General features: G+C 46.7%; 1 protein-coding gene across 6 annotated transcripts in view; it reads right to left on the bottom strand.

Annotated features, from left to right (window-relative positions):
- PRPF40B (pre-mRNA processing factor 40 homolog B) overlaps positions 1-17411 on the bottom strand; it is a 63654-nt gene extending 46243 nt beyond the window's left edge. For 5 of the 6 annotated variants that reach the window (XM_073663818.1, XM_073663817.1, XM_073663816.1 and 2 more), the window contains exons 1-2: positions 17325-17411; positions 13143-13223 (exon numbers count right to left, since the gene is read on the bottom strand). In XM_073663818.1, coding sequence (XP_073519919.1) covers positions 13143-13223; positions 17325-17327 — 84 coding nt within the window. In that variant the 5' untranslated portion in view covers positions 17328-17411. Of the gene's footprint in view, positions 1-13142; positions 13224-15067; positions 15140-17324 lie in introns of those variants that run through there. The other variant, XM_073663819.1, reaches the window with a different exon arrangement.
- Positions 17412-23156: the final 5745 nt, after the last annotated feature.

Here is a 23156-nt window from a genome sequence, read left to right on the forward strand (position 1 = left end):
TCACATTCATACGGACTTAAAGAAGCACTTCCATCAAAAATGTTATCCTCTTAATATACACTGCTCAAAAAAATAAAGGGAACACTTAAACAACAGAGCATAACTCCAAGTAAATCAAACTTCTGTGAAATCAAACTGTCCACTTAGGAAGCAACACTGATTGACAATTAATTTCACATGCTGTTGTGCAAATGGAATAGACAATAGATGGAAATTATTGGCAATTATCAAGACACCCTCAATAAAGGAGTGGTTCTGCAGGTGGGGACCACAGACCACATCTCAGTACCAATGCTTTCTGGCTGATGTTTTGGTCACTTTTGAATGTTGGTTGTGCTTTCACATTCATGGTAGCATGAGACGGAATCTACAACCCACAGAAGTTGCTCAGGTAGTGCAGCTCATCCAGGATGGCACATCAATGCGAGCTGTGACAAGAAGGTTTGCTGTGTCTGTCAGCGTAGTGTCCAGAGGATGGAGGCACTATCAGGAGACATGCCAGTTGTAGCGTCGGCGTCGGCAGGAACGCCGTTCCCCTCACCTCTCCGCTCCTTGCCCGGCGTCCTCCTCCCGCTCTGCTGGCAGCGAGCGCTGCTTCCCGGTCACTGTGCTTAGGGAGCGTGCGCGCTCCCTCTCTCTTAAAGGGGTCGAGCGCGCCGTCCTAAGGAGTCCCCGGCCAATGGCCGGAGGATCTCACCATATATAAGGCACCTACTCCAAAATGGAGGTGCCCGAGCAATGTTGTTGCAAAGCCTTTCAACTCTGCTTCAGCCCTCAGGTCCCGTTGCCAGCTTGTTTTCCAGTGCTGCCTACCTGCTTGCAATCCTGCGGTCCGACAGTCTGCCTACCAGCATCTGCCAGTCTGTCTATGGATCAGTCCGCCTGCGGACCAGGAAGCACCTGCCAGATACCTGCCTGATACCTGTCTACCTGCTTGCAATCCTGCGGTCCGACAGTCTGGCTACCAGCACCTGCCAGTCTGTCTATGGATCAGTCCGCCCGCGGACCAGGAAGCACCTGCCAGATACCTGCCTGATACCTGCCTGTCTGCCAGCCTGTCCAGAGACTCTTACCCGCTCACCTGGGAGCGCTCACCTGCTACCCGCCTGCTAGCCTACCTGGAGGCTTAGCCGTCACTTGCTGTGACCACCTGCCTGTCCGGAGACTCTTATCCTGCTGTCACTTGCCGTGACCACCTGCCTGTCGAGAGACTCTTACCCTGCTGTCACTTGCCGTGACCACCCGCCTGTCTAGAGACTCTTATCCTGCTGTCACTTGCCGTGACCACCCGCCTGTCAAGAGACTGTCCCCGTCACTCGCCGTGACCTCCTGCCCTTCTACCCAGAGACTATCCCTGTCACTTGACGTGACTGCCTGCCCGCTTTCCCTGGGAGCCACCCGCTTCCTTACAAGGACTGCCCCTTTGTATAGTAGCTCAGAGGTTCCACCTCCCAGACCCGTTACAGTTTGCTCGGGCCATGGAACCCGGTGGCACCCAAGCTCCCTCGCTCCCGGACCTATGTCATGAACTATCCCGTCAGCGGTCCCAACAGGACTCCATCTTGGGCCACCTGCGTAGTGTTAACTCCCGCCTGGACACACTGACCGCCTCATCGGGAGCTGCTTCCACCCGCACAACTACTACTCCGGCAGCGCCGCTGCCCATCAACACCATGGCATCCCTTCCCGGTCCATGCCTTTCCGCCCCGCCTCGTTTTGGTGGAGATCCCGGCCTGGCACGAGGCTTCATTAACCAGTGCACCCTGCACTTTGAACTTTTGGCATACCAGTTCACCACTGACCGAGCCAAGGTGGCCTTCATCATGTCCCATCTCACTGGGGAGGCACTGGCTTGGCTAAATCCTCTATGGGAGAGAGGAGACCCCTGGTATCCAACCTGCCTGCCTTTCTCACGGCCTTCCGGAAAGTCTTCGACAAACCAGGACGAAAGACCTCATCCGCCTCATCTCTGCTACGCCTCCGTCAAGGGAGTCTCACCGTGGGCCAATATGCCACACGGTTCCGTACTCTTGCTTCCGAGCTTGCCTGGGATAATGAGGCACTGGTTTCCGTCTTCTGGGAGGGCCTGTCCGGTCGGATTAAAGATGAACTAGCCGGTCGGGACATTCCTACCACTCTCGATGACTTAGTGACACTTGCCACCCGGATTGACATCCGGTTCCAGGAGCGCACCAAAGAGGTCACCCGTGAGAGGAGGTTTCCACGCCTTGCTCCTACTTTTCTGAATCCCATCTCTTCCTCAGTAACTCCCCGGGCGCACTCGCCAGAGCCCATGCAGGTCGACCAAACCAAGATGGTCAAAACCCGTCAAGAGTCTCGCCGTGCCGAGGGGAGCGGTTTCTACTGTGGTAGTAAGGAGCACCGGATCCGTTCCTGCCCGGAGAGGTCGGGAAACGCCTGTGTCTAGGATCGCTCAGAGAGGTCGTCCTAGACAAGAATAAATCCTCTCCTTCTCTGATGCTGTCGGTCTCTATCATCTGCGGGGAGAACCGTTACTTTGAACTTGCTCAACTTGATTCTGGAGCTGCCGGGAAATCTCATTTCTCAGTCCCTGGTAGAGAAATACTGCATTCCCACCAAACCTCTGGCTGTACCCCTATCTGTCACCTCCGTGGATGGGGGTCTCTTACCGCATCCCATCCAACTCATCACCGAATCCATAACTCTGCAGGTGGGAATGCTGCACTCTGAGAGCATCTTCTTCCTTGTTCAGCCTGGACTCTCTCACGCCCTCTTGCTAGGCCTACCTTGGCTCCAGAGACATGCACCCGTGCTTGATTGGCAGACCGGAGAAGTCCTTCGCTGGGGGCAGGACTACCATAAGACTTGTTTAGTTCCCGTTCATCCTGCCCGTCCTTCTCCTACCCCAGCCAATCTACCCGGCCTACCGGTTCCCTATTGGTCTTATGCGGACGTCTTTAACAAAAGAGAAGCAGAGACATTACCCCCTCATAGACCATACGATTGCCCAATCGACTTGATACCCGGCGCTACTCCTCCCCGTGGGCGTATTTACTCTTTGTCCGCTGCTGAAACCCAGTCCATGTCTGAATATATTGAGGAGAATCTGGCCCGGGGATTTATCCGGAAATCTACCTCCCCGGCGGGAGCAGGCTTCTTCTTCGTCAAAAAGAAAGACGGCTCACTCCGTCCCTGTATAGACTATAGAGGCCTTAACCAGATCATGGTGAAAAATAAATACCCCCTTCCGCTTATTCCTGAATTATTTGACCGTCTGAGGGGTGCTAGAATCTTCACCAAGCTGGATCTCCGTGGGGTGTATAACCTGGTCCGTATCCGTCAGGGAGATGAATGGAAGACGGCATTCAACACCCGGGACGGCCACTATGAATACCTCGTAATGCCCTTCGGTCTCTGTAATGCTCCCGCCGTCTTTCAAGAGTTGGTCAATGACATCTTCCGTGACCTTCTCTACTCCTGCGTGGCGGTGTCCCTGGACGACATCTTGGTCTTCTCTCCGGATCTTCCCACACACCGGAGGGACGCTCGTCAGGTCCTGCTCAGGCTCAGGCAGAACCACCTCTACGCAAAATATGAGAAGTGCCTCTTTGAGCAGACCTCGCTTCCGTTTCTGGGCTACATAATCTCTCAGACCGGCCTACGAATGGATCCTGAGAAACTGTCTGCCATTCAGAAGTGGCCCCGACCGGAGGGGCTGAAGGCTATTCAGCGGTTCCTGGGCTTCGCCAACTACTACCGCCTCTTCATTCCGCACTTCTCTTCCCGGACTGCCCCTATCTCTGCGCTCACCCGTAAGGGCGCTAATCCCAAAGAATGGCCGCCCGAAGCAAAGGAGGCCTTCCTTTCCTTGAAACAAGCTTTCTCCTCCGCCCCTGTGCTGCATCGTCCGGACGGCAACAAACAATTTATCCTAGAAGTAGACGCTTCCTCCTCCGGAGCCAGAGCGGTACTCACCCAAAAGTCGTCTTCCGGAAGAATGGTAACCTGCGGCTTCTTCTCCAAACTCTTCTCCTCTTCTGAGCGCAATTATTCTATAGGAGACCGAGAATTATTAGCCATTAAGCTGGCACTGGAGGAGTGGCGTTACCTGCTCGAGGGGGCTCTTCACCCGGTAATAATTTACACGGACCACAAGAACTTGACTTACCTCCAGAGTGCCCAGAGACTTAACCCGCGCCAAGCCCGGTGGTCCTTGTTCTTCGCCCGCTTTGATTTCATTCTTCATTTTCGCCCGGCAGACAAAAACATCAAAGCTGATGCCTTGTCCCGATCCTTTTTGGTCTCTGATCTAGAGGAGGAGCCTAAGCACATCATCGACCCCACCAAAGTAATGCAGGTGGCCCCCGTGAATCTAAATCGTCTTCCACCCGGTAAGACGTTCGTAACAGTACCTGATCATGAGAAGGTCCTACACTGGGGACATTCGTCTAAGCTAGCTGGCCATGCTGGTCAGAAAAAGACCCTCCAGCTTATTACCCGGCATTACTGGTGGCCTACCCTGCACAAGGACGTAATAGACTTTGTTTCAGCCTGTGCGTCCTGCGCCCGCAACAAGGTTCCTAGACACCTGCCAGCCGGCCGCCTCCTGCCTCTTCCTGTACCTGCTGCCCCGTGGCAGCATATAGCCATGGACTTTATAACGGACCTCCCTGTCTCTGCCGGTTGTACGGTCATTTGGGTGGTCGCTGACCGCTTTTCTAAGATGGCTCACTTCATTCCCCTGCCGGGCCTCCCGTCTGCATCTGATTTGGCTAAAGACGTTATCCATCATATTTTCCGTCTTCATGGTCTTCCTCTCCACATCGTATCCAATCGAGGAGTTCAGTTCACCTCTCGCTTCTGGCGAGCCATGTGTAAATTGCTGGGGGTCACCTTGGACTTCTCTTCTGCTTATCACCCACAGTCCAATGGTCAAGTAGAGCGGATCAACCAAATTTTAACCAGTTACCTCCGGCACTTTGTTAATGCTCACCATTCCGACTGGGTGGATCTTTTACCGTGGGCCGAATTTTCCTACAATAATCACGAGAGCGAATCTTCCTCCAAATCCCCGTTTTTTATAGTCTACGGTCAGCATCCTCGGATCCCGTTTCCCATCTCCACCTCGGTGGACAATCCGGCTGCAGAATCTCTTGTTAGCGAATTTTCCTCCATTTGCGAGAGTACCAGATCCACACTTCTTCAGTCATCCGAGCGGATGAAAAAACAGGCTGACAAAAGACGTCTGGATCCGCCACAATTCCGTCCTGGAGATAAAGCCTGGCTCTCGTCCAAATATGTCCGGCTCAAGATTCCTTACTACAAGTTAGGGCCTCGGTTCATCGGCCCACTGGAAGTTATCAAACAAATCAACCCGGTGGCCTATAAATTGAAACTCCCGGCCAACTTGCGGATCCCTAACTCCTTCCATGTATCTCTACTCGAACCCGTTGTACTTAACTCTTTTTCCAAGTCTACAGGTACGCCTCCTGCTTCGGTTTCCGCTGAAAACGAGTTTGAGGTAGAGAACATTCTGGCCACAAAAAGGGTAAGAGGAAAGACCTTTTTTCTAGTGGATTGGAAGGGGTTTGGTCCTGAGGAGAGAACGTGGGAGCCCCGGGAGAACATCCATGCCCCTCTCATCCTTGATAAATTTCTCTCTGGCCTAAAAAAGGGGGGGCCTAAAGGGGGGGTACTGTAGCGTCGGCGTCCCTGCTTCCTGCTAGGCAGGGACGCCGTTCCCCTCACCTCTCCGCTCCGTGCCCGGCGTCCTCCTCCCGCTCTACTGGCAGCGCGCGCTGCTTCCCGGTCACTGTGCTTAGGGCGCGCATGCGTCCTAAGGAGTCCCGTTGCCAGCTTGTTTTCCCTCAGGTCCCGTTGCCAGCTTGTTTTCCAGTGCTGTCTACCTGCTTGCAATCCTGCGGTCCGACAGTCTGCCTACCAGCATCTGCCAGTCTGTCTATGGATCAGTCCGCCTGCGGACCAGGAAGCACCTGCCAGATACCTGCCTGATACCTGCCTGATACCTGTCTACCTGCTTGCAATCCTGCGGTCCGACAGTCTGGCTACCAGCACCTGCCAGTCTGTCTATGGATCAGTCCGCCCGCGGACCAGGAAGCACCTGCCAGATACCTGCCTGATAACTGCCTGATACCTGCCTGTCTGCCAGCCTGTCCAGAGACTCTTACCCGCTCACCTGGGAGCGCTCACCTGCTACCCGCCTGCTAGCCTACCTGGAGGCTTAGCCGTCACTTGCTGTGACCACCTGCCTGTCCGGAGACTCTTATCCTGCTGTCACTTGCCGTGACCACCTGCCTGTCGAGAGACTCTTACCCTGCTGTCACTTACTGTGACCACCCGCCTGTCTAAAGACTCTTATCCTGCTGTCACTTGCCGTGACCACCCGCCTGTCAAGAGACTGTCCCCGTCACTCGCCGTGACCTCCTGCCCTTCTACCCAGAGACTATCCCTGTCACTTGACGTGACTACCTGCCCGCTTTCCCTGGGAGCCACCCGCTTCCTTACAAGGACTGCCCCTTTGTATAGTAGCTCAGAGGTTCCACCTCCCAGACCCGTTACACCAGTACACCAGGAGACGTGGAGGGGCCGTAGGAGGGCAACAACCCAGCAGCAGGACCGCTACCTCCGCCTTTGTGCAAGGAGGAACAGGAGGAGCACTGCCAGAGCCCTGCAAAATGACCTCCAGCAGGCCACAAATGTGCATGTGTCTGCACAAAGGGTTAGAAAAAGACTCCATGAGGGTGATATGAGGGCCCGACGTCCACAGATGGGGGTTGTGCTCACAGCCCAACACCGTGCAGGACGCTTGCCAGTTGCCACAGAACACCAGGATTGGCAAAGTCGCCACTGGCGTCCAGTGCTCTTCACAGATGAAAGCAGGTTCACACTGAGCACAGGTGACAGACGTGACAAAATCTGGAGATGCCATGGAGAGCGATCTGCTGCCTGAAACATCCTTCAGCATGACCGGTTTGGCAGTGGGTCAGTAATGGTGTGGGGTGGCATTTCTTTGGAGGGCCGCACAGCCCTCCATGTGCTTGCCAGAGGTAGCCTGACTGCCATTAGGTACTGAGATGAGATCCTCAGACCTCTTGTGAGACCATATGCTGGTGCGGTTGGCCCTGGGTTCCTCCTAATGCAGGACAATGCCAGACCTCATGTGGCTGGAGTGTGTCAGCAGTTCCTGCAAGATGAAGGCACTGAAGCTATGGACTTGCTCGCACGTTCCCCAGACCTGAATCCGACTGAGCACATCTGGGACATCATATCTCGTTCCATCCACCAACGTCACGTTGCACCACAGTATGTCCAGGAGTTGGCGGATGCTTTAGTCCAGGTCTGGGAGGAGATCCCACAGGAGACCATCCGCAACCTCATCAGGAGCATGCACAGGCGTTGTAGGGAGGTCATACAGGCACGTGGAGGCCACACACAATACTGAGCCTCATCTTGACTTGTTTTAAGGACATTACATCAAAGTTGGATCAGCCTGTAGTGTGTTTTTCCACTTTAATTTTGGGGGTGACTCCAAATCCAGGCCTCCATTGGTTAATAAATTTGATTTCCATTGATGATTTTTGTGTGATTTTGTTGTCAGCACATTCAACTTTGTACAGAACAAAGTATTCAATGAGAATATTTCATTCATTCAGATCTAGGATGTGTTATTTGAGTGTTCCCTTTATTTTTTTGAGCAGTGTATTACAATCATCATATAATATAGCACTGTGTACTTACAATTGCTCATTTACCCTTCTACTCAGCTAATTCTTCTCTTTTCCATTAGGTCTATGACATCACATGATTAAAAACTGACTAGCTGATTCCTTCTAAGCTCTATGTAGAAACAGGAGGTCAATTTTCTCTGTATGAGTCATAAGTCACTGCAAAAGTCTCTGGTGGGGGGAGAAGCGGAGCAGCCGGGTCAGGGGTTGAAGATGGGGGTGATAAATGTGTGGACAAAGCCTTCCTGTTTCTGCATAGAGCAGAGAAAGGAGAATAATTAGCTGGGTAGAAATGCAATTGTGAGTACACAGTGCTATATAATATAATGACTGCAATATATTAAGAGGATAAAAATTTTGGTGGGAGAAGTGCTTCTTTAAGTAAACTGCTCTGGTCTGGCTTTTTTTTTCTAGACTTGGCCAATGGTAAGAGGCAATCTTGTATTCTAATTTGTTTTTAGCAAGCTCTTCTCAAAAGTTTACAATGATTTATCCTCAATAATGCTGAACTACTTATTAGGCCACGGCCCCACTATCAGTATTTGGTCAGTATTCGGTCAGTATTTTTTCTCAGGAGTGGGTGACAAAACCAGGAGTGGATGATAAATGCATAATTTGTGCACTTGTTTCTATTCTACCTTTTCCCTGATTGTTCCTCACCTGGCTTTGGCTCCCACTACTGAGAAAAAATACTGACCGAATACTGACCAAATACTAATAGTGGGGCTGTGGCCTCTGCCTGAGAGATGGAGGTTGACTTTGTCTTTATAGGAACCCTCCCATGAACTTGTTTTCACACTAAATCTGTGTGTATCTGTATATAGTGTACTCTCATTGTGTTAATATGCTCCCCTACAGCCATCTTATCCAATATACAGTGCCCTTCTGCTCCTCTTCTCAGTGACGTCACCGCTCCTCAGACTCTCAGGATCACACTGCACTCTGCGTGAGTAGAAGTGGCTTTTACAATGTAAGCCTATAGATCGTCAGAATGAGACACGGTAGACTTATATTATAAGAGAGACTTCCGACTGACACATATAGCATAGAGTGAGCTGGATAGTCTGAAGAGCGGTGACATCACTGAGAAGAGGACCAGAACTGTGTGGATACCGAAGAAGATGGCGGTAGGCGAGTATATTAATACACTGAAAGTAAACTACATACACATATACACAGATTTAGATTTTAAAAAAGTTGAAGACAGAGCTTCTTTAAACACTCTCATGGTTTTGCTACATTCATTCAAAACCTTAACTGGGCAGTATAGAACCCCTGACCTCCTTCGCAAAGGAAATCTCTACCACATCTGGTGGAATTGCCAAAAATCCCCTTCCCACCATCTTAGTTCAACTTTGGGCACCTTTCACATGCCACAGAACTGACAAATGTAAAGTAAGCACATTTTTTTATGGCAGCTGAGCTTCTTATTTCACAGTTGCGGGGATCAAAATGCCCTCCCAGCACAGCTATGTGGTTTCACAAAATCAACCAGTGGTACCATCTTGAGAAGTATGCTAGTTGGGAAGACAAGTGGCACAATGTGTTTATTAAGACATGGCAACCTAAGGTGGACATCTTATTATTATGCCTTCTATAGATTTCTGTGAAACATAACACTACCAGCTTCTTTGTATAGTCTGTAGCTAGACCCTCTCTAACCCTCCTTCCCCCAAACCAGGAACTGTCATTCTTTAATGGATGTTCAACCCCCAGGCTCTGTTAAGAAAATAATTTTGGTGAGTCCCAAAAATAATTAAATTCTCAATTTATTACAAAATAATTTAAAAGATCATACAGGTTGGGAATACATCTCAACACGTTTCTGGCAAAAAGCCCTTATTCACTGAGATACAGATTCCTTATGATACATGGTATAAAAACAAATGGTAACCAACCGTTGATCAATAGACACATATGTTAACAATCAATCACATTAGAGAATAATAATTAGCATAATCACAAGGCTAAATCACAAGGAAAACCAGAAGGAGAAAAAAAAACACAGAAAAAAAAAACCTGCATTCAAATCCCTAAAATTTAATATAGGTAAAGAGTATCATTCCTATGGTTCATGCGGTTGGGGTATTTTGTGTCAAGTTTAATGATCCAAAGTAATTCTCTTAGGAGGAGTTTTTTCTTCCAATCCCCTCCTCTAATAGGAATATCCACTTTTTCTAGCCCATAGAATGAAAAATTGTTTAATTCCCCTTTATGTCTCTCTACAAAATGCTTGCATGCTTCTGAATAGGATGCGTTTTTATTTTTGATGTTGGTAACATGTTCTGCCATCCTTTTCTTTAATTTACGTATTGTGCAGCCAATGTATTTTATTTTACATTCTGTGCAAAATATGCAACACACAACATCATTTGTATTGCAATTAATAAATCTTTTAATATCATCGGCTGCATCAATTTTTTGAGTTTGCAATGTATACTGGCACATCGTACATTTGGAACATGCACATTTAAAAAAACCTTTACAACTTAGCCAGGTTTTTTTATCGCTTTTTTGTGGCATGTATAGACTTAGGGAAAGAGTAGCACCTATTGATCTCCCTTTTCTCAGCACACATACTAATCCATTTTTCAGGATGTTATTTAAGTCACGATCTTGGAATAATACAGGGACATATCTGTTTATAATATTTTTCATTTCCTGAAATTGGCAACTATATGGGGTACTGAAGATGGTTTTTTTTTCGATTTTATTGTTATTGGTTTCTTGTTGTTATTAATACCATCATCTCTGTTGTTTAAATGAGTATTTCTTACAAGAACTTTTTTTAATGCTGAATCAATATGATTTTTCTTATACCCCCTTTCCATTAATCTAGATGTTGCTACCTTTGCTTGTTCATTGAATAGTGTGATATCAGAGCTATTTCTATAAATTCTGTTTAATTCACCATAGGGGATTGAATTCACAGTATGGGCAGGGTGGCAGCTGTCTGCTCTAAGTGTAGTGTTCCCACTAATAGGTTTTCTATAGTTGTGATATCTAACCTTTCGTTGTTTTACATCTCCCATAAGATAAAAATCTAAAAAGCTAATTTTGTCCTGCGGTTCACTATAAGTAAATTTTAAATTTACATCATTAGCATTGATATAGGATAAAAAATATGGGATTTTTTCCACTTCTCCTACCCATATTAGTAAAACATCGTCCAAATATCTAACATATAGTTCAATGTAATTTTTAAAAGGATTTTTGTCTGTGAAAATAGCGCTTTCTTCCCACCATGATAGAAAAAGTACGGCTAAAGATGGAGAGAAACATGAGCCTATCGGGCAACCTTTAATTTGGAAATAATATTCTTCATTGAACATAAAAAAAATTATGCTCAAGGAGATATTCAATACTATGGATAATCATTTCCTTCATTTCGTCCGTATAGCCGCTATATTTTTGTAAATGGTGGAATACAGCAGTGATTATGTGGAATAGATGAAAACAGATTTACTACATCACATGACAGAAATTTAGATTTTTTCAAACCATTTTACATTTTTCATATAATCAATTACTGATGACGTATCTTTTAAGTAACTCGGTGTTCTGGGAATTAATGGCTGTAGATAAAAATCTACCCATGGATTTAAATTCTCATTCAAAGAAGAAATACTGAATATAATGGGGCGCAAAGGTGTAGAAAATTCTGGTTTGTGGGTTTTAGAGAGCCCATGAAAAATTGGTATCAGATTATCAGGTATAATATTATAACTCATTTTTTCTGCAAACACCCCCATTTTTTCTCCGTCTTCCACCAATTTACTCAAGATTTTTCTGCATGATTCTGTAGGATTAAATGGTATCCTTTTATACGTCTCATTATCATCCAGGATATCATAAACACATTTTTCATAGAGTTTCTTATCCACAAGAACAATGCAGCCTGCTTTGTCGGATTTCTTAATCACCAGGTCATCTCTTTTGGATACGCTGGTGATTGCTTTTTTCTCATCTATAGTTAGATTATTTTTTTTATTTGATACACTCTGTTTAATTTTTTGAGAAAGTTCTATCAAATCTCTTTCAATTAAAGATTGAAAAGTTGAAATACATTCAACCTTAGAATCTTTTGGATAGAAAGATGGATTCGAAATATGAAAATCCTTAGTATGAACATTTATTAGATCGACTTCCCCTGATACACCTTTTAAATCCTCCAAAGTAAGCCGCACACATTGTTCATCAAACATCAATTGTGCAAAGGTTTCACAATTATCCTCCTTCGTATACAATTCCCCAGGGACATTGAGATCATTATGAAAATGCTTTTTTACTGTCAATAATCTGGCTAGTTTATTTACATCTAGAATCGTTTAAAATAAATCAAAATCCTGATTAGGAACAAAATTAGTCCCTTTATTTAAGATATTGATCTCATGTTCAGAGAGAATTGTAGGGGTAAGCACGATAACACTGGACCATGGGTTGTCTACTTTTTCTTGCCCCTCGTATTGAAACTTGGGGAATCTTGATTTCCTCCTCCTCCTCCTCAGTCGCTTCTCCTGTCGTTTTTTGAAGCAGGATTACCACAATCTCCTCCTGTTCCATCTTCTGAGCTCTCTGCATTGATATCTGAAAAACCTTCCTCAGATGAAAAAGTTACATTTCTGGATGGAGTTTTGTCATCTATATTATTCTTCAGGATAGATTTTAAGTCAGTTTTATCCCTCAGTTTTTTTGGATTTGGGGAAATAGATCTTATATTCCTCTTCCAATCATAAACTTTATCATGTTTATAATCCAAACAGTCTCTTTGAAACTTTTTCCTTTTTTATTGTCATGATGTTATTAGAGCCCCAGGCTCTATTAGCTTCCCACCTCTATACTTTTCACAGTTTACATGTCTGTATTAATTTTTTTCTTATATTGTAAAATTCTTGAATTTTTTTTTGTTTTGTCTGATTCATCTTTACTAAATAGAGATTTTTCTTTGTCATTTTTCTTTTTTTTGTCTTTTAGTATTTACTGATGTTTATTGCACCAAATTCATCAAAATGGCGCATGTGATTCATGAATATGGAGCAGTCAAAAAACTTTTTCTCCTGTCCTTAACCATTTTTGCAACTTTTTCAAAATGTCACAAAACAAGCAACGTTTTAGAAAATGTGTGCATAAATCCACATAGGGGAAGGAGTAGAGTTGCGCCAAATTTTGCAACTTTTTGAAAAGTTGCAATTGATGATTCTGCCAAAAACATATAGAATCGCTAAACTCTACCCACAAAGAAGGAAAAAAATAGGTGAGCACATATAAAATAGACTTTAAAAAGGCACAGATTGAATAATGCAATGGGCACAAAAAATGGTTCAAAACACACAAAATGAATAAAAAAACAAGAGCAAATGCAAGGATGATTTGTACTAAGGACCGAGCACACAGTGGTAAGAGTTGTCCACTTACAAAAGGTGGAGGCATCAGAGGAGGAGCATTGGGGAAAGGGGCCGTCTGACCAGGTGGAGCTGTTCCTGAGTCTGGTGCTGACTGGAAAATAAGAAGAAAACACAGATTCTCAGAAATATTTAGCTTGTTTGGATGCTGAGACAACTCAATGCGAAATAATACAGCACATAAACAAGTAAAATATAATATGAATTCCATCAATATTTGGGGTGACCACCTTTTGCCTTCAAAACAGCGTCAGTTCTTCTACACTTGCAACACAGGGTTTAGAGAACTCAGGAGGGCGGTTGTCACAAATATCATGAAAAACTAGCCACAGATCTTCTGTGGATGCAGCTTTGTGAAAATCCTTCAGTTTCTTCACGTAGACTTGATGATGTTGAGATCAAGGCTCTGTGGGGACCATTTAATCACTTCAAGGGCTTCTGGCTCTTCTTTTTCCTGAACATCGCTCTTAATGACATTAGCTGCATGTTTGGGGTTGTTTTGTGCTGCAGAATAAATTTGATCAGATGCCTCCCTGATGGTATTGATGATGGATACATAAAGTATCTGCCTGTATTTCTCAGCACTGAGGACACCAATAAGCAGGCAAGACTGGGGACTGTAGACCAGAGTTACCAACTTTACTTTTTATTTTTCTGGACAACTTATCAAAAAATTACGGACTGACAATATTTCTTATACACACATTGGAAAACCATAATCATTAGTGATAGTGATACATATCTACAGCCCATAATTCTGACATGACGACATCAGCTGCATTCACTGTAAAATGATGTGAATTACAGTCTAAATAATCTGTAGAAGTTTCTTCAGCTTCCAAAAAATCACGAACACTTTAATTTTTTAAAGGGAATGTGTCACCCCCTGGGCGATATCAGACCTCTACTATGGGCATACAGGGTATAGAAAAGTAAATCTATACTTACCTGTATGGCCCATAGCAGAGGTCTGATTGCAGAGAAATCTGGTTTTATCAAGTCTGTTTTCCAGAGGCTTGGCGTCCAGGAGACGCCAAGCAAACCCCTCCTATCTGCTTACTATTCCCCTAAATTGCCACCCCTGTGCTAAATTACCATATTCCCCCCCTCCCCTGCATGTCACAGGGCCCTGTGACAGGCCCTGTGACGTGCCCTGCTCTGCCTCCCCTCCCGCGCATGCGCAAAGCGCTGCTCCCACGGAGTGCGCTTTGTTTCCCTCCGGCCCCGTTTGGCTGTGTACTGCCAGGGGAGCGGAAGTCTCAGTGACTCAGCGTCGCTTGTGCAATACAAGGCTGAGGCGCAGTACGCAGCCAAACAGGAGGGAAACAAAGCACACTCCATGGGAGCGGCGCTTTGCTCATGCGCGGAATGGGAGGCAGAGCAGGCACATTACAGGGCCTGTCACAGGGCCCTGTGACGTGCAGGGGAGGGGGGCAATATGGCAATTGAGCACAGAGGCGACGATTAAGGGGAATAGTAAGCAGATAGGAGGGGTTTGCCTGTCATCCCCCGGACACCAAGCCTCTGGAAAACAGACTTTATAAAACCAGATTTCTCTGCAATCAGACCTCTGCTATGGGCCATACAGAAGGAGAGATGATGAGTAATCGCCTAAATGATGGATCAAAAAACGTCCATAGTGTATAAAAATAGGTAAACTTTATTATTAAAATATTAACAGGTTAATGTGGGATAAGAACACCAACAATACTTGTCATGTGGAAAAGGCACACAGGAAGACTAAATACATATGTATATGGCTACTATATGCAGCACCTAAATGACATGAAGTAGTATCTGTCTTAATATACAAATGTATATTTGATTGGGAGCCTCAAGGACGGGTATAGTTCAAAAAAAGAAACAATCTATGTGTATACATGCACAATCACAGCTGAAACTTAATAGAACATATGAAAAGACCTATGAATTTATTACCTGTAATAAGTGTCAGTACCCGGAGGATCACCAACCTGTGCGCACAACGCGTTTTGACGTGGGCCTTTGTCAAGGGGTGATTTAGGGGAATAGTAAGCAGATAGGAGGGGTTTGCTTGGCGTCCCCCGGATGCCAAGCCTCTGGAAAACAGACTTTATAAAATCAGATTTTGCTGCAATCAGACCTCTGCTATGGGTCATACAGGTAAGTATAGATTTACTTTTCTATCACTTGTATGGCCATAGTAGAGGTCTAATATCGCCCAGGGAGGGGGGGTGACACATTCCCTTTAAGGTCATCATGCCCTAATTTTAGGAACTATCCTGGAATTTCTGGACGGTCGGTAACCCTGTTGTGGGTACCACCATACTCCTCTCAGAAGTTGTGGATAAAGCGAGACTCTGTATCACATTGAGAAACTGGAGTAACTTTGTGTAAGGAGCAGACATGTCTTCGCAGACTGTTGTGTTATATACTCTGACCAGGGATGAGCAGTCCCGTGGAAATTCAGCTTTGACCGATCTTTAGTCCAAAGTTTGGTTCGGGTACCAGAACTCTACCCGAACTTGAACCTGAACCCCATAGAAATCAATGGTGACCTGGAAAATCTCTCTCTCCTCCCCTGATTACCGAACTGTAAAATGGACTTCTAGGAGAAGTCCGTGTCCGGAGTTCGGCACCGTTACGAACACAGAACTTTACACTGCGGGATCGCTCATCTCTGATTCTGTAGTCAGTGAGCGCCCTGATGTAAGTCCATACAGCGCAGAACCGTCAGTCTGCGGGGAGGGCTGTGTACGTATCACACATTATACTGGCTCAATGCTTATGAATACGAGATGTATGAATCCACACTTCTTATTGCATTGTGCCAGTCTTGCACCATGGTGTGGGCACACTGCGCCAGGTAGGAACACTATCACCGAGGTGGCATGCTGCGCCAGGTAGGAGCACTATCACCTGGCTGGCACACTGCGCCAGGTAGGAGCACTATCACCGCGCTGGCACACTGCGCCAAGTAGGCGCACTATCACCTCGCTGGCACCCTGCGCCAGGTAGGAGCACTATCACCGCGCTGGCACACTGCGCCAGGTAGGAGCACTATCACCGCGCTGGCACACTGCGCCAGGTAGGAGCACTAACACCGCGCTGGCACGCTGCGCCAGGTAGGAGCACTATCACCGCGCTGGCACGCTGCGCCAGGTAGGAACACTATCACCGCGCTGGCACGCTGCGCCAGGTAGGAGCACTATCACCGCGCTGGCACCCTGCGCCAGGTAGGAGCACTATCACCGCGCTGGCACGCTGCGCCAGGTAGGAACACTATCACCGCGCTGGCACGCTGCGCCAGGTAGGAGCACTATCACCGCGCTGGCACACTGCGCCAGGTAGGAGCACTATCACCGTGCTGGCACGCTGTGCCAGGTAGGAGCGCTATCACCGCGCTGGCACCCTGCGCCAGGTAGGAGCACTATCACCGCGCTGGCACCCTGCGCCAGGTAGGAGCACTATCACCGCGGTGGCACGCTGCGCCAGGTAGGAGCACGATCACCGTGCTGGCACCCTGCGCCAGGTAGGAGCACTATCACCGCGCTGGCACCCTGCGCCAGGTAGGAGCACTATCACCGCGGTGGCACGCTGCGCCAGGTAGGAGCACGATCACCGTGCTGGTACACTGCGCCAGGTAGGAGCACTATCACCGCGCTGGCACACTGCGCCAGGTAGGAGCACTATCACCGCGCTGGCACGCTGCGCCAGGTAGGAGCACTATCACCGCGCTGGCACGCTGCGCCAGGTAGGAGCACTATCACCACGCTGGCACGCTGCGGGCTAATCTCACATAATAGACTTTACCTGAAGTTGTGCGACATTTACAAGACGCCTTGTACTTTATAGCACATATTACGTCTTCCGCCTGCCTGACTCCTGGCGGCTGCAGTCTATTAATACATGATGCCCAGAATGCCCAAGTAATGCAACCCAGGGGCCAGATGCCATTCCACTGGTGACACAGTGGCTCAAATGCCCAGCAGCAGTATGTGCCAGCAGAGGCTCGCATTGCCCTGCAGCTGGGGATGGATGATACACCCCCTGCACCAGGTCTGATCCCATGCCCAGCACCGACGCCCCTCTGCACTGGGCACTGCCTTCCTGTCAGTGCTGCACACAGCAGCCGGACCCCTCCCGGGCACAGCAGCCGCCCGCAGAGCCGCCACCATTCCCCGCAGACGGGACCCAGATAAACAAAGCTGCTTACCATCCCTGCTCCAGCCGAGAGCTGCACAAGGCCCCGCCCCCTCAACAAGCTGCACGCCCATTGGCAGCGACTGTCATTGGGGGCGTGTCCACCGCTGTCACCAGTGTTGTGCCGGGGCCATCTGTCAGTGGGCATCTCGGTCATGTCTGTGTGTGATGGTCCTACTGCCAGTCTCACCAAGGCGGAATGGCCAAGTTATGGTCACGCGTGTACTGGGAATTGTCCCAGATCGTGGAGATTTCCCGATAGTGTCCAATTGTGTATCACGTGACCAATCAATGACTATATGTCCGCACCACAACATTATAGAGCAGCGCCAGGGAGGAAAGTACTGAACGGTGGAGAGCAGGGACAGAGGTGGTAACCCGGTCCAGCCCAGGCCATCTAACCCCGGTCCAGCCCAGGCCATCTAACCCCAGTCCAGCCCAGGCCATCTAACCCCAGTCCAGCCCAGGCCATCTAACCCCGGTCCAGCCCAGGCCATCTAACCCCGGTCCAGCCCAGGCCATCTAACCCCGGTCCAGCCCAGGCCATCTAACCCCGGTCCAGCCTAGGCCATCTAACCCCGGTCCAGCCCAGGCCATCTAACCCCGGTCCAGCCCAGGCCATCTAACCCCGGTCCAGCCCAGGCCATCTAACCCCGGTCCAGCCCAGGCCATCTAACTCCGGTCCAGCCCAGGCCATCTAACCCCGGTCCAGCCCAGGCCATCTAACTCCGGTACAGCCCAGGCCATCTAACCCCGGTACAGCCCAGGCCATCTAACCCCGGTCCAGCCCAGGTCATCTAACCCCGGTACAGCCCAGGCCATCTAACCCCGGTCCAGCCCAGGCCATCTAACCCCGGTCCAGCCCAGGTCATCTAACCCCAGTACAGCCCAGGCCATCTAACCCCGGTCCAGCCCAGGCCATCTAACCCCGGTCCAGCCCAGGTCATCTAACCCCGGTACAGCCCAGGCCATCTAACCCCGGTCCAGCCCAGGCCATCTAACCCCGGTCCAGCCCAGGCCATCTAACCCCGGTCCAGCCCAGGCCATCTAACCCCGGTCCAGCCCAGGCCATCTAACCCCGGTACAGCCCAGGCCATCTAACCCCGGTCCAGCCCAGGCCATCTAACCCTGGTCCAGCCCAGGCCATCTAACCCCGGTCCAGCCCAGGCCATCTAACCCCGGTACAGCCCAGGCCATCTAACCCCGGTCCTGGCCCGGTATCAGGGGTTTTCGTACATGCAGTATAAAGAGCTCGGAAGTTTTTTCCACTTTTGGACACTCAAGTATTTTTGCATTTTTTGTGTGACATGTTGGGCCTCATTCTTATCTTATTTCCACACACTTTTTTGTTTTTTTCAGACAGCAGTGGGAAAATGAAGGAAATACACGTCTGTTTTTCACATTTTTTTGTGACCACAAACCACCTCTGAAATACATTTTCACATTTGTTTCCCTTTCTGTAAAGTTATTTTTATACATCAGACACACAGGGGTTTTTTTTTTAACAGAGACGGGGCTAGTAACAGAGTATTTGAATTCGCAGCGCATTTTTTAATTTAATTTTTACAGCTTTTTATTTTATTTACTTAAAGTCATGGCCAAAAGTGGTGGCACCCTTGAAGTTGCTCCAGAAAATGAAATATTTCTCCCAGAAAATTATTGCAATCACCCATGTTTTGTTACACACATGTTTATTTCCTTTGTGAGAGAGAGAAAACAGAAACAGAGAGAAAACCCCAAAAATGGGCTGGACAAAATTGTTGGCACCCTCAACTTGACACCTATAGCATCATAAAAGATCTTTGGGGGGAATCTCAATTCTTAAATATGTTTTTTATTTGATTTCCCCTGAAACTGGGGCTGGTTTATTAGTTACCTGTTATAGTGGAGTCTCCTGGCTGCAGAGCAGAGCTATCTGGCTTTCCTAGGACCCAGCAGCTCCTGTTTCCTTTCTACACCCAACAATCACATGACCGCTGGGTTCAGAGGAGGAAGCGCTGTTAGTGCTTCCTATTATTGTAGACACAGCGCTTGCTTAGTGCTGTGTATACAGCAATCGGGAAGGCAGAAACAGCAACAAACCATCTCTGTCTTCTCTATGGGGAGTGCGGTTGTGTCTGACAGACAGCTCCCCGCTCCTGCACAATTTCATGCAGCTGCTCTACTATGCAGGGACATTTTAGAATGTCACTGCAGAGTAGAACATGGACCACCCGGATGTTTATCGTGTATGGTCGGTCCAAAAGTAGATAATGATGAGCAAATGCTAAAAAAAATTGAAACAATATTTTTCATGAAGGCCTCTTCATTGCCTTGACCACTTAGTATCCAGTTGGAAGCTTGAATGGAGCAGTGGAGGCTGCAAGCAGAGGCAGCTTTGCCTTAGCAGCCTGGGAGGAGCACTAAAGCTGGCTCGGATCGGTAGCTAACAGTGCGCTCCAGCCCGGTTCAGAGCAGCAGATACAAGCTCTATTGTAAAGAGCTTGCAAGCGCTGTGCATGCTTGGTCACTGCTACTAAATTGCATCGGGTGTCAGAGACAGCAAGCTGTAAATTATAAAATTAAAAATCCCTCCATTCTTGAGAACAGAGAATTTTAAATAACAAATTGCATAGTTGTGTTTTTACAAACAAATGGTTTTCAATACTCAGAAACAACTTCTAAAGATTAATAAGTTCATGTCCAATATAGTTACATTTCCAAAACTCTACTGCTTCGTGGCTGTCACTATGGGGTTGCGTTGGGCCAACTTAGAAGTTCTCTTCTACTCATGGTGAAATTCCAGACTTCACAGTCAAGATCCATTGTGTCTGAATGTACGGAACGTCATCGCAATCACCATTGGGACCCTCACCAACTGCTAGAACATGGGAATGAAGCATTTATTCCAGAGTCTGAATGGAGTAGTGTACAATCTACTGATCTATTCAATGTCTATGGACTGATGGAAATAGTCCAGTACAGTATTCTGCAATCTCTGGCAGTCCTATAGAAATTTAATAGAGCAGTAGGGTGCCCAGGTGACCCACTCTATAATGGGAAGACACGGGAGCCATGTTCTCACGAGTAGTGGTCTCAATGGCCGGACCTCCAGCGATCATATATTTATAATCTATACTGTGGATATCAGTCAGACTACAGTAAATGCTTTCTTTGTTTTACGTGTAATGATGCTGAATTCTCATTTGATGTCCAAATAATATACTATGAAAATCGTACTCATAGATATTTAGGGTAGCTATTGATCTTTTAGGTCTAGTGCCCTGTAAAATAGTGGCAGCATCAAAATCTACCCACATTAATCTGATAGAAGGAAGAAAAGACCATATTTCATGTTTTGCTTTAGGCACCCTGGGATTCATTTAATTACAGTCTTTTAGTTGTGAGCGCGATCTGCGGAGATTTAAAGCAAGAATCTGCTTGCTGGAAGATATAATTAAGGCTATAGTATAAAGGAAAGCTCATCCTTCCAACTAAGACATTGGTTTTCTTATTGCGAAGAAACCAGAGCTATCTCTATAACCTTTGCTTCTGATGTCTGTGCTTTAAACAGAACGCCGGACGCTTGACCTCAATTCATCAAGCGTCCGGTGTTCTCTATGACAGTCTTGGTGAATTGTGCACTGGAGTAAGATACTCCAACAAATTGATTAGGAGGTGTGCACCTCTTAAAGAATTTAGTGCATCTTTCAGCTGCTGTACATCAGTGTGAGAAGTGGACAACGGTCAGGGACTGGAGTAAATTTGTTGGGTGCTCTTGGCTACGCCCCCACCTGATCAAGCGCCGCACCCTTAAAAATAGCAGATTAGCATGGTTTGGGCAAAAAAAATGGCAAGTTACAACCATTTTGCACATTTATAAATTGCACACAAAATTCCAACATTTAGAGCAGTTTTACACTAGAAAATGGACATAAACTGCTTGATGAACTGGCCTCAAAATTCGGTCAACTGGTTGAGCCAAGGTTTATGCACAAGGATGTATTACAGCTGCAAATAAGCTCCCTGTCCTAGGGAGTTGTACAAAGGCGCCCAAAGAAGTCTGTAGGGTCATACAGTTTTTCATATATGTACGATCACATAAGGAGTTATACACATAATTGTTTGTAGGTTTCATATATTCATATAGAATCCCACCAAACAAGAATGAGCCTTATATATTCCCCTTGCATAACGCCCAAGGGACCATACCCTGCAACACTGACGTTCCACGTTATGTAGTTTTCCATATGATGTTCCATACCGGCGTCATGTTTTTTTCTGTGTAGGTGCAGTATACAACCAGACAGAGAAAACATTAAGCTGCATCAACATGAAGTTTAGGTAAGAGAAGTGGTACCTGTATGGAGGTTGTACCATGGATTCATATACAAAGATATAATTTTGAAATATCTGATGGAGTATATGGTGATTATTTTTTTAACAATATACAGAAAAAATCTTTAAAGTGAACCTTTCAACAGGTTTGCTCGATATGAGATACAGCCAGCACCTTTCAGCCCTCATATACAGCATTCTATAATGCTATATACAGGTGCATCTCACTAAATTAGAATATCATCAAAAAGTTAATTTATTTCTGTTCTTCAATACAAAAAGTGAAACTTATATATTATATAGAGTCATTACAAACAGAGTGATCTATTTCAAGTGTTTATTTCTGTTAATGTTGATGATTATGGCTTACAGCCAATGAAAACACGAAAGTCATTATCTCAGTAAATTAAAATAATTAATTAAAAACACCTGCAAAGGCTTCCTAAGTATTTAAAAAGATCCCTTAGTCTGTTTCAATAGGCTCCACAATCATGGGGAAGACTGCTGACTTGACAGATGTCCAGAACGCAGTCATTGACACGCCACAAGGTCCCAGAGTCTGGAGGAAGAGTGGAGAGGCCACAATCCAAGCTGCTTGAGGTCTAGTGTGAAGTTTCCACAATCGGTGATGGTTTGGGGAGCCATGTCATCTGCTGGTGTAGGTCCACTATGTTTTATCAAGAACAAAGTCAGCGCAGCCGTCTACCAGGAAATTTTAGAGCACTTCATGCTTCCCTCTGCCGACAAGCTTTTTGGACATGGAAATTTCATTCTACAGCAGGATTGGCACCAGTCCACACTGCCAAAAGTACCAATACCTGGTTTAAAAACAACAGTATCAATGTGCTTGATTGGCCAGCAAACTCACCTGATGTTAACCCCATAGAGAATCTATGGGATATTGTCAAGAGGAAGTTGAGAGACACCAGACCCAACAATGCAGACGAGCTGAAGGCTGCTATCAAAGCAACCTGGGCTTCCATAACACCTCAGCAGTGCCACAGGCTGATTGCCTCCATGCCACGCCGCATTGATGCAGTAATTGATGCAAAAGGAGCCCCGACCAAGTATTGAGTGCATATACTGAACATACATTTCAGTAGACCAACATTTCGGATTTTAAAATCATTTTTCAAGCTGGTGTTATAAAGTATTCTAATTTACTGAGATAATGACTTTTGTGTTTTCATTAACTGTAACCCATAATCATCAACATTAATAGAAATAAACACTTAAAATAGATCACTCTGTTTGTAATGACTCTATATAATATATGAGTTTCACTTTTTGTATTGAAGAACTGAAATAAATTAACTTTTTGATGATATTCTAATTTAGTGAGATGCACCTGTATATGCCCCCGATCTAACCTGCAAGACAAGAAAAAGAGCTTCTTGCGATGCTGTCCTCCTTCTGTGCTTCTGTGCTGGGGCTTTTTGACCTTTCCCGGCGCTTGCGCACTGCAGTACTTTACTCTGCCCTTATCAGGGCAGAGAAGTATGCTGCGCAATGCCAGGGAGACTGTGTG

Source organism: Phyllobates terribilis, unplaced genomic scaffold, assembly GCF_046119375.1.
Source record: "Phyllobates terribilis strain yellow unplaced genomic scaffold, ASM4611937v1 Scaffold_2__4_contigs__length_985480577, whole genome shotgun sequence".
NCBI lineage: Eukaryota > Metazoa > Chordata > Amphibia > Anura > Dendrobatidae > Phyllobates > Phyllobates terribilis.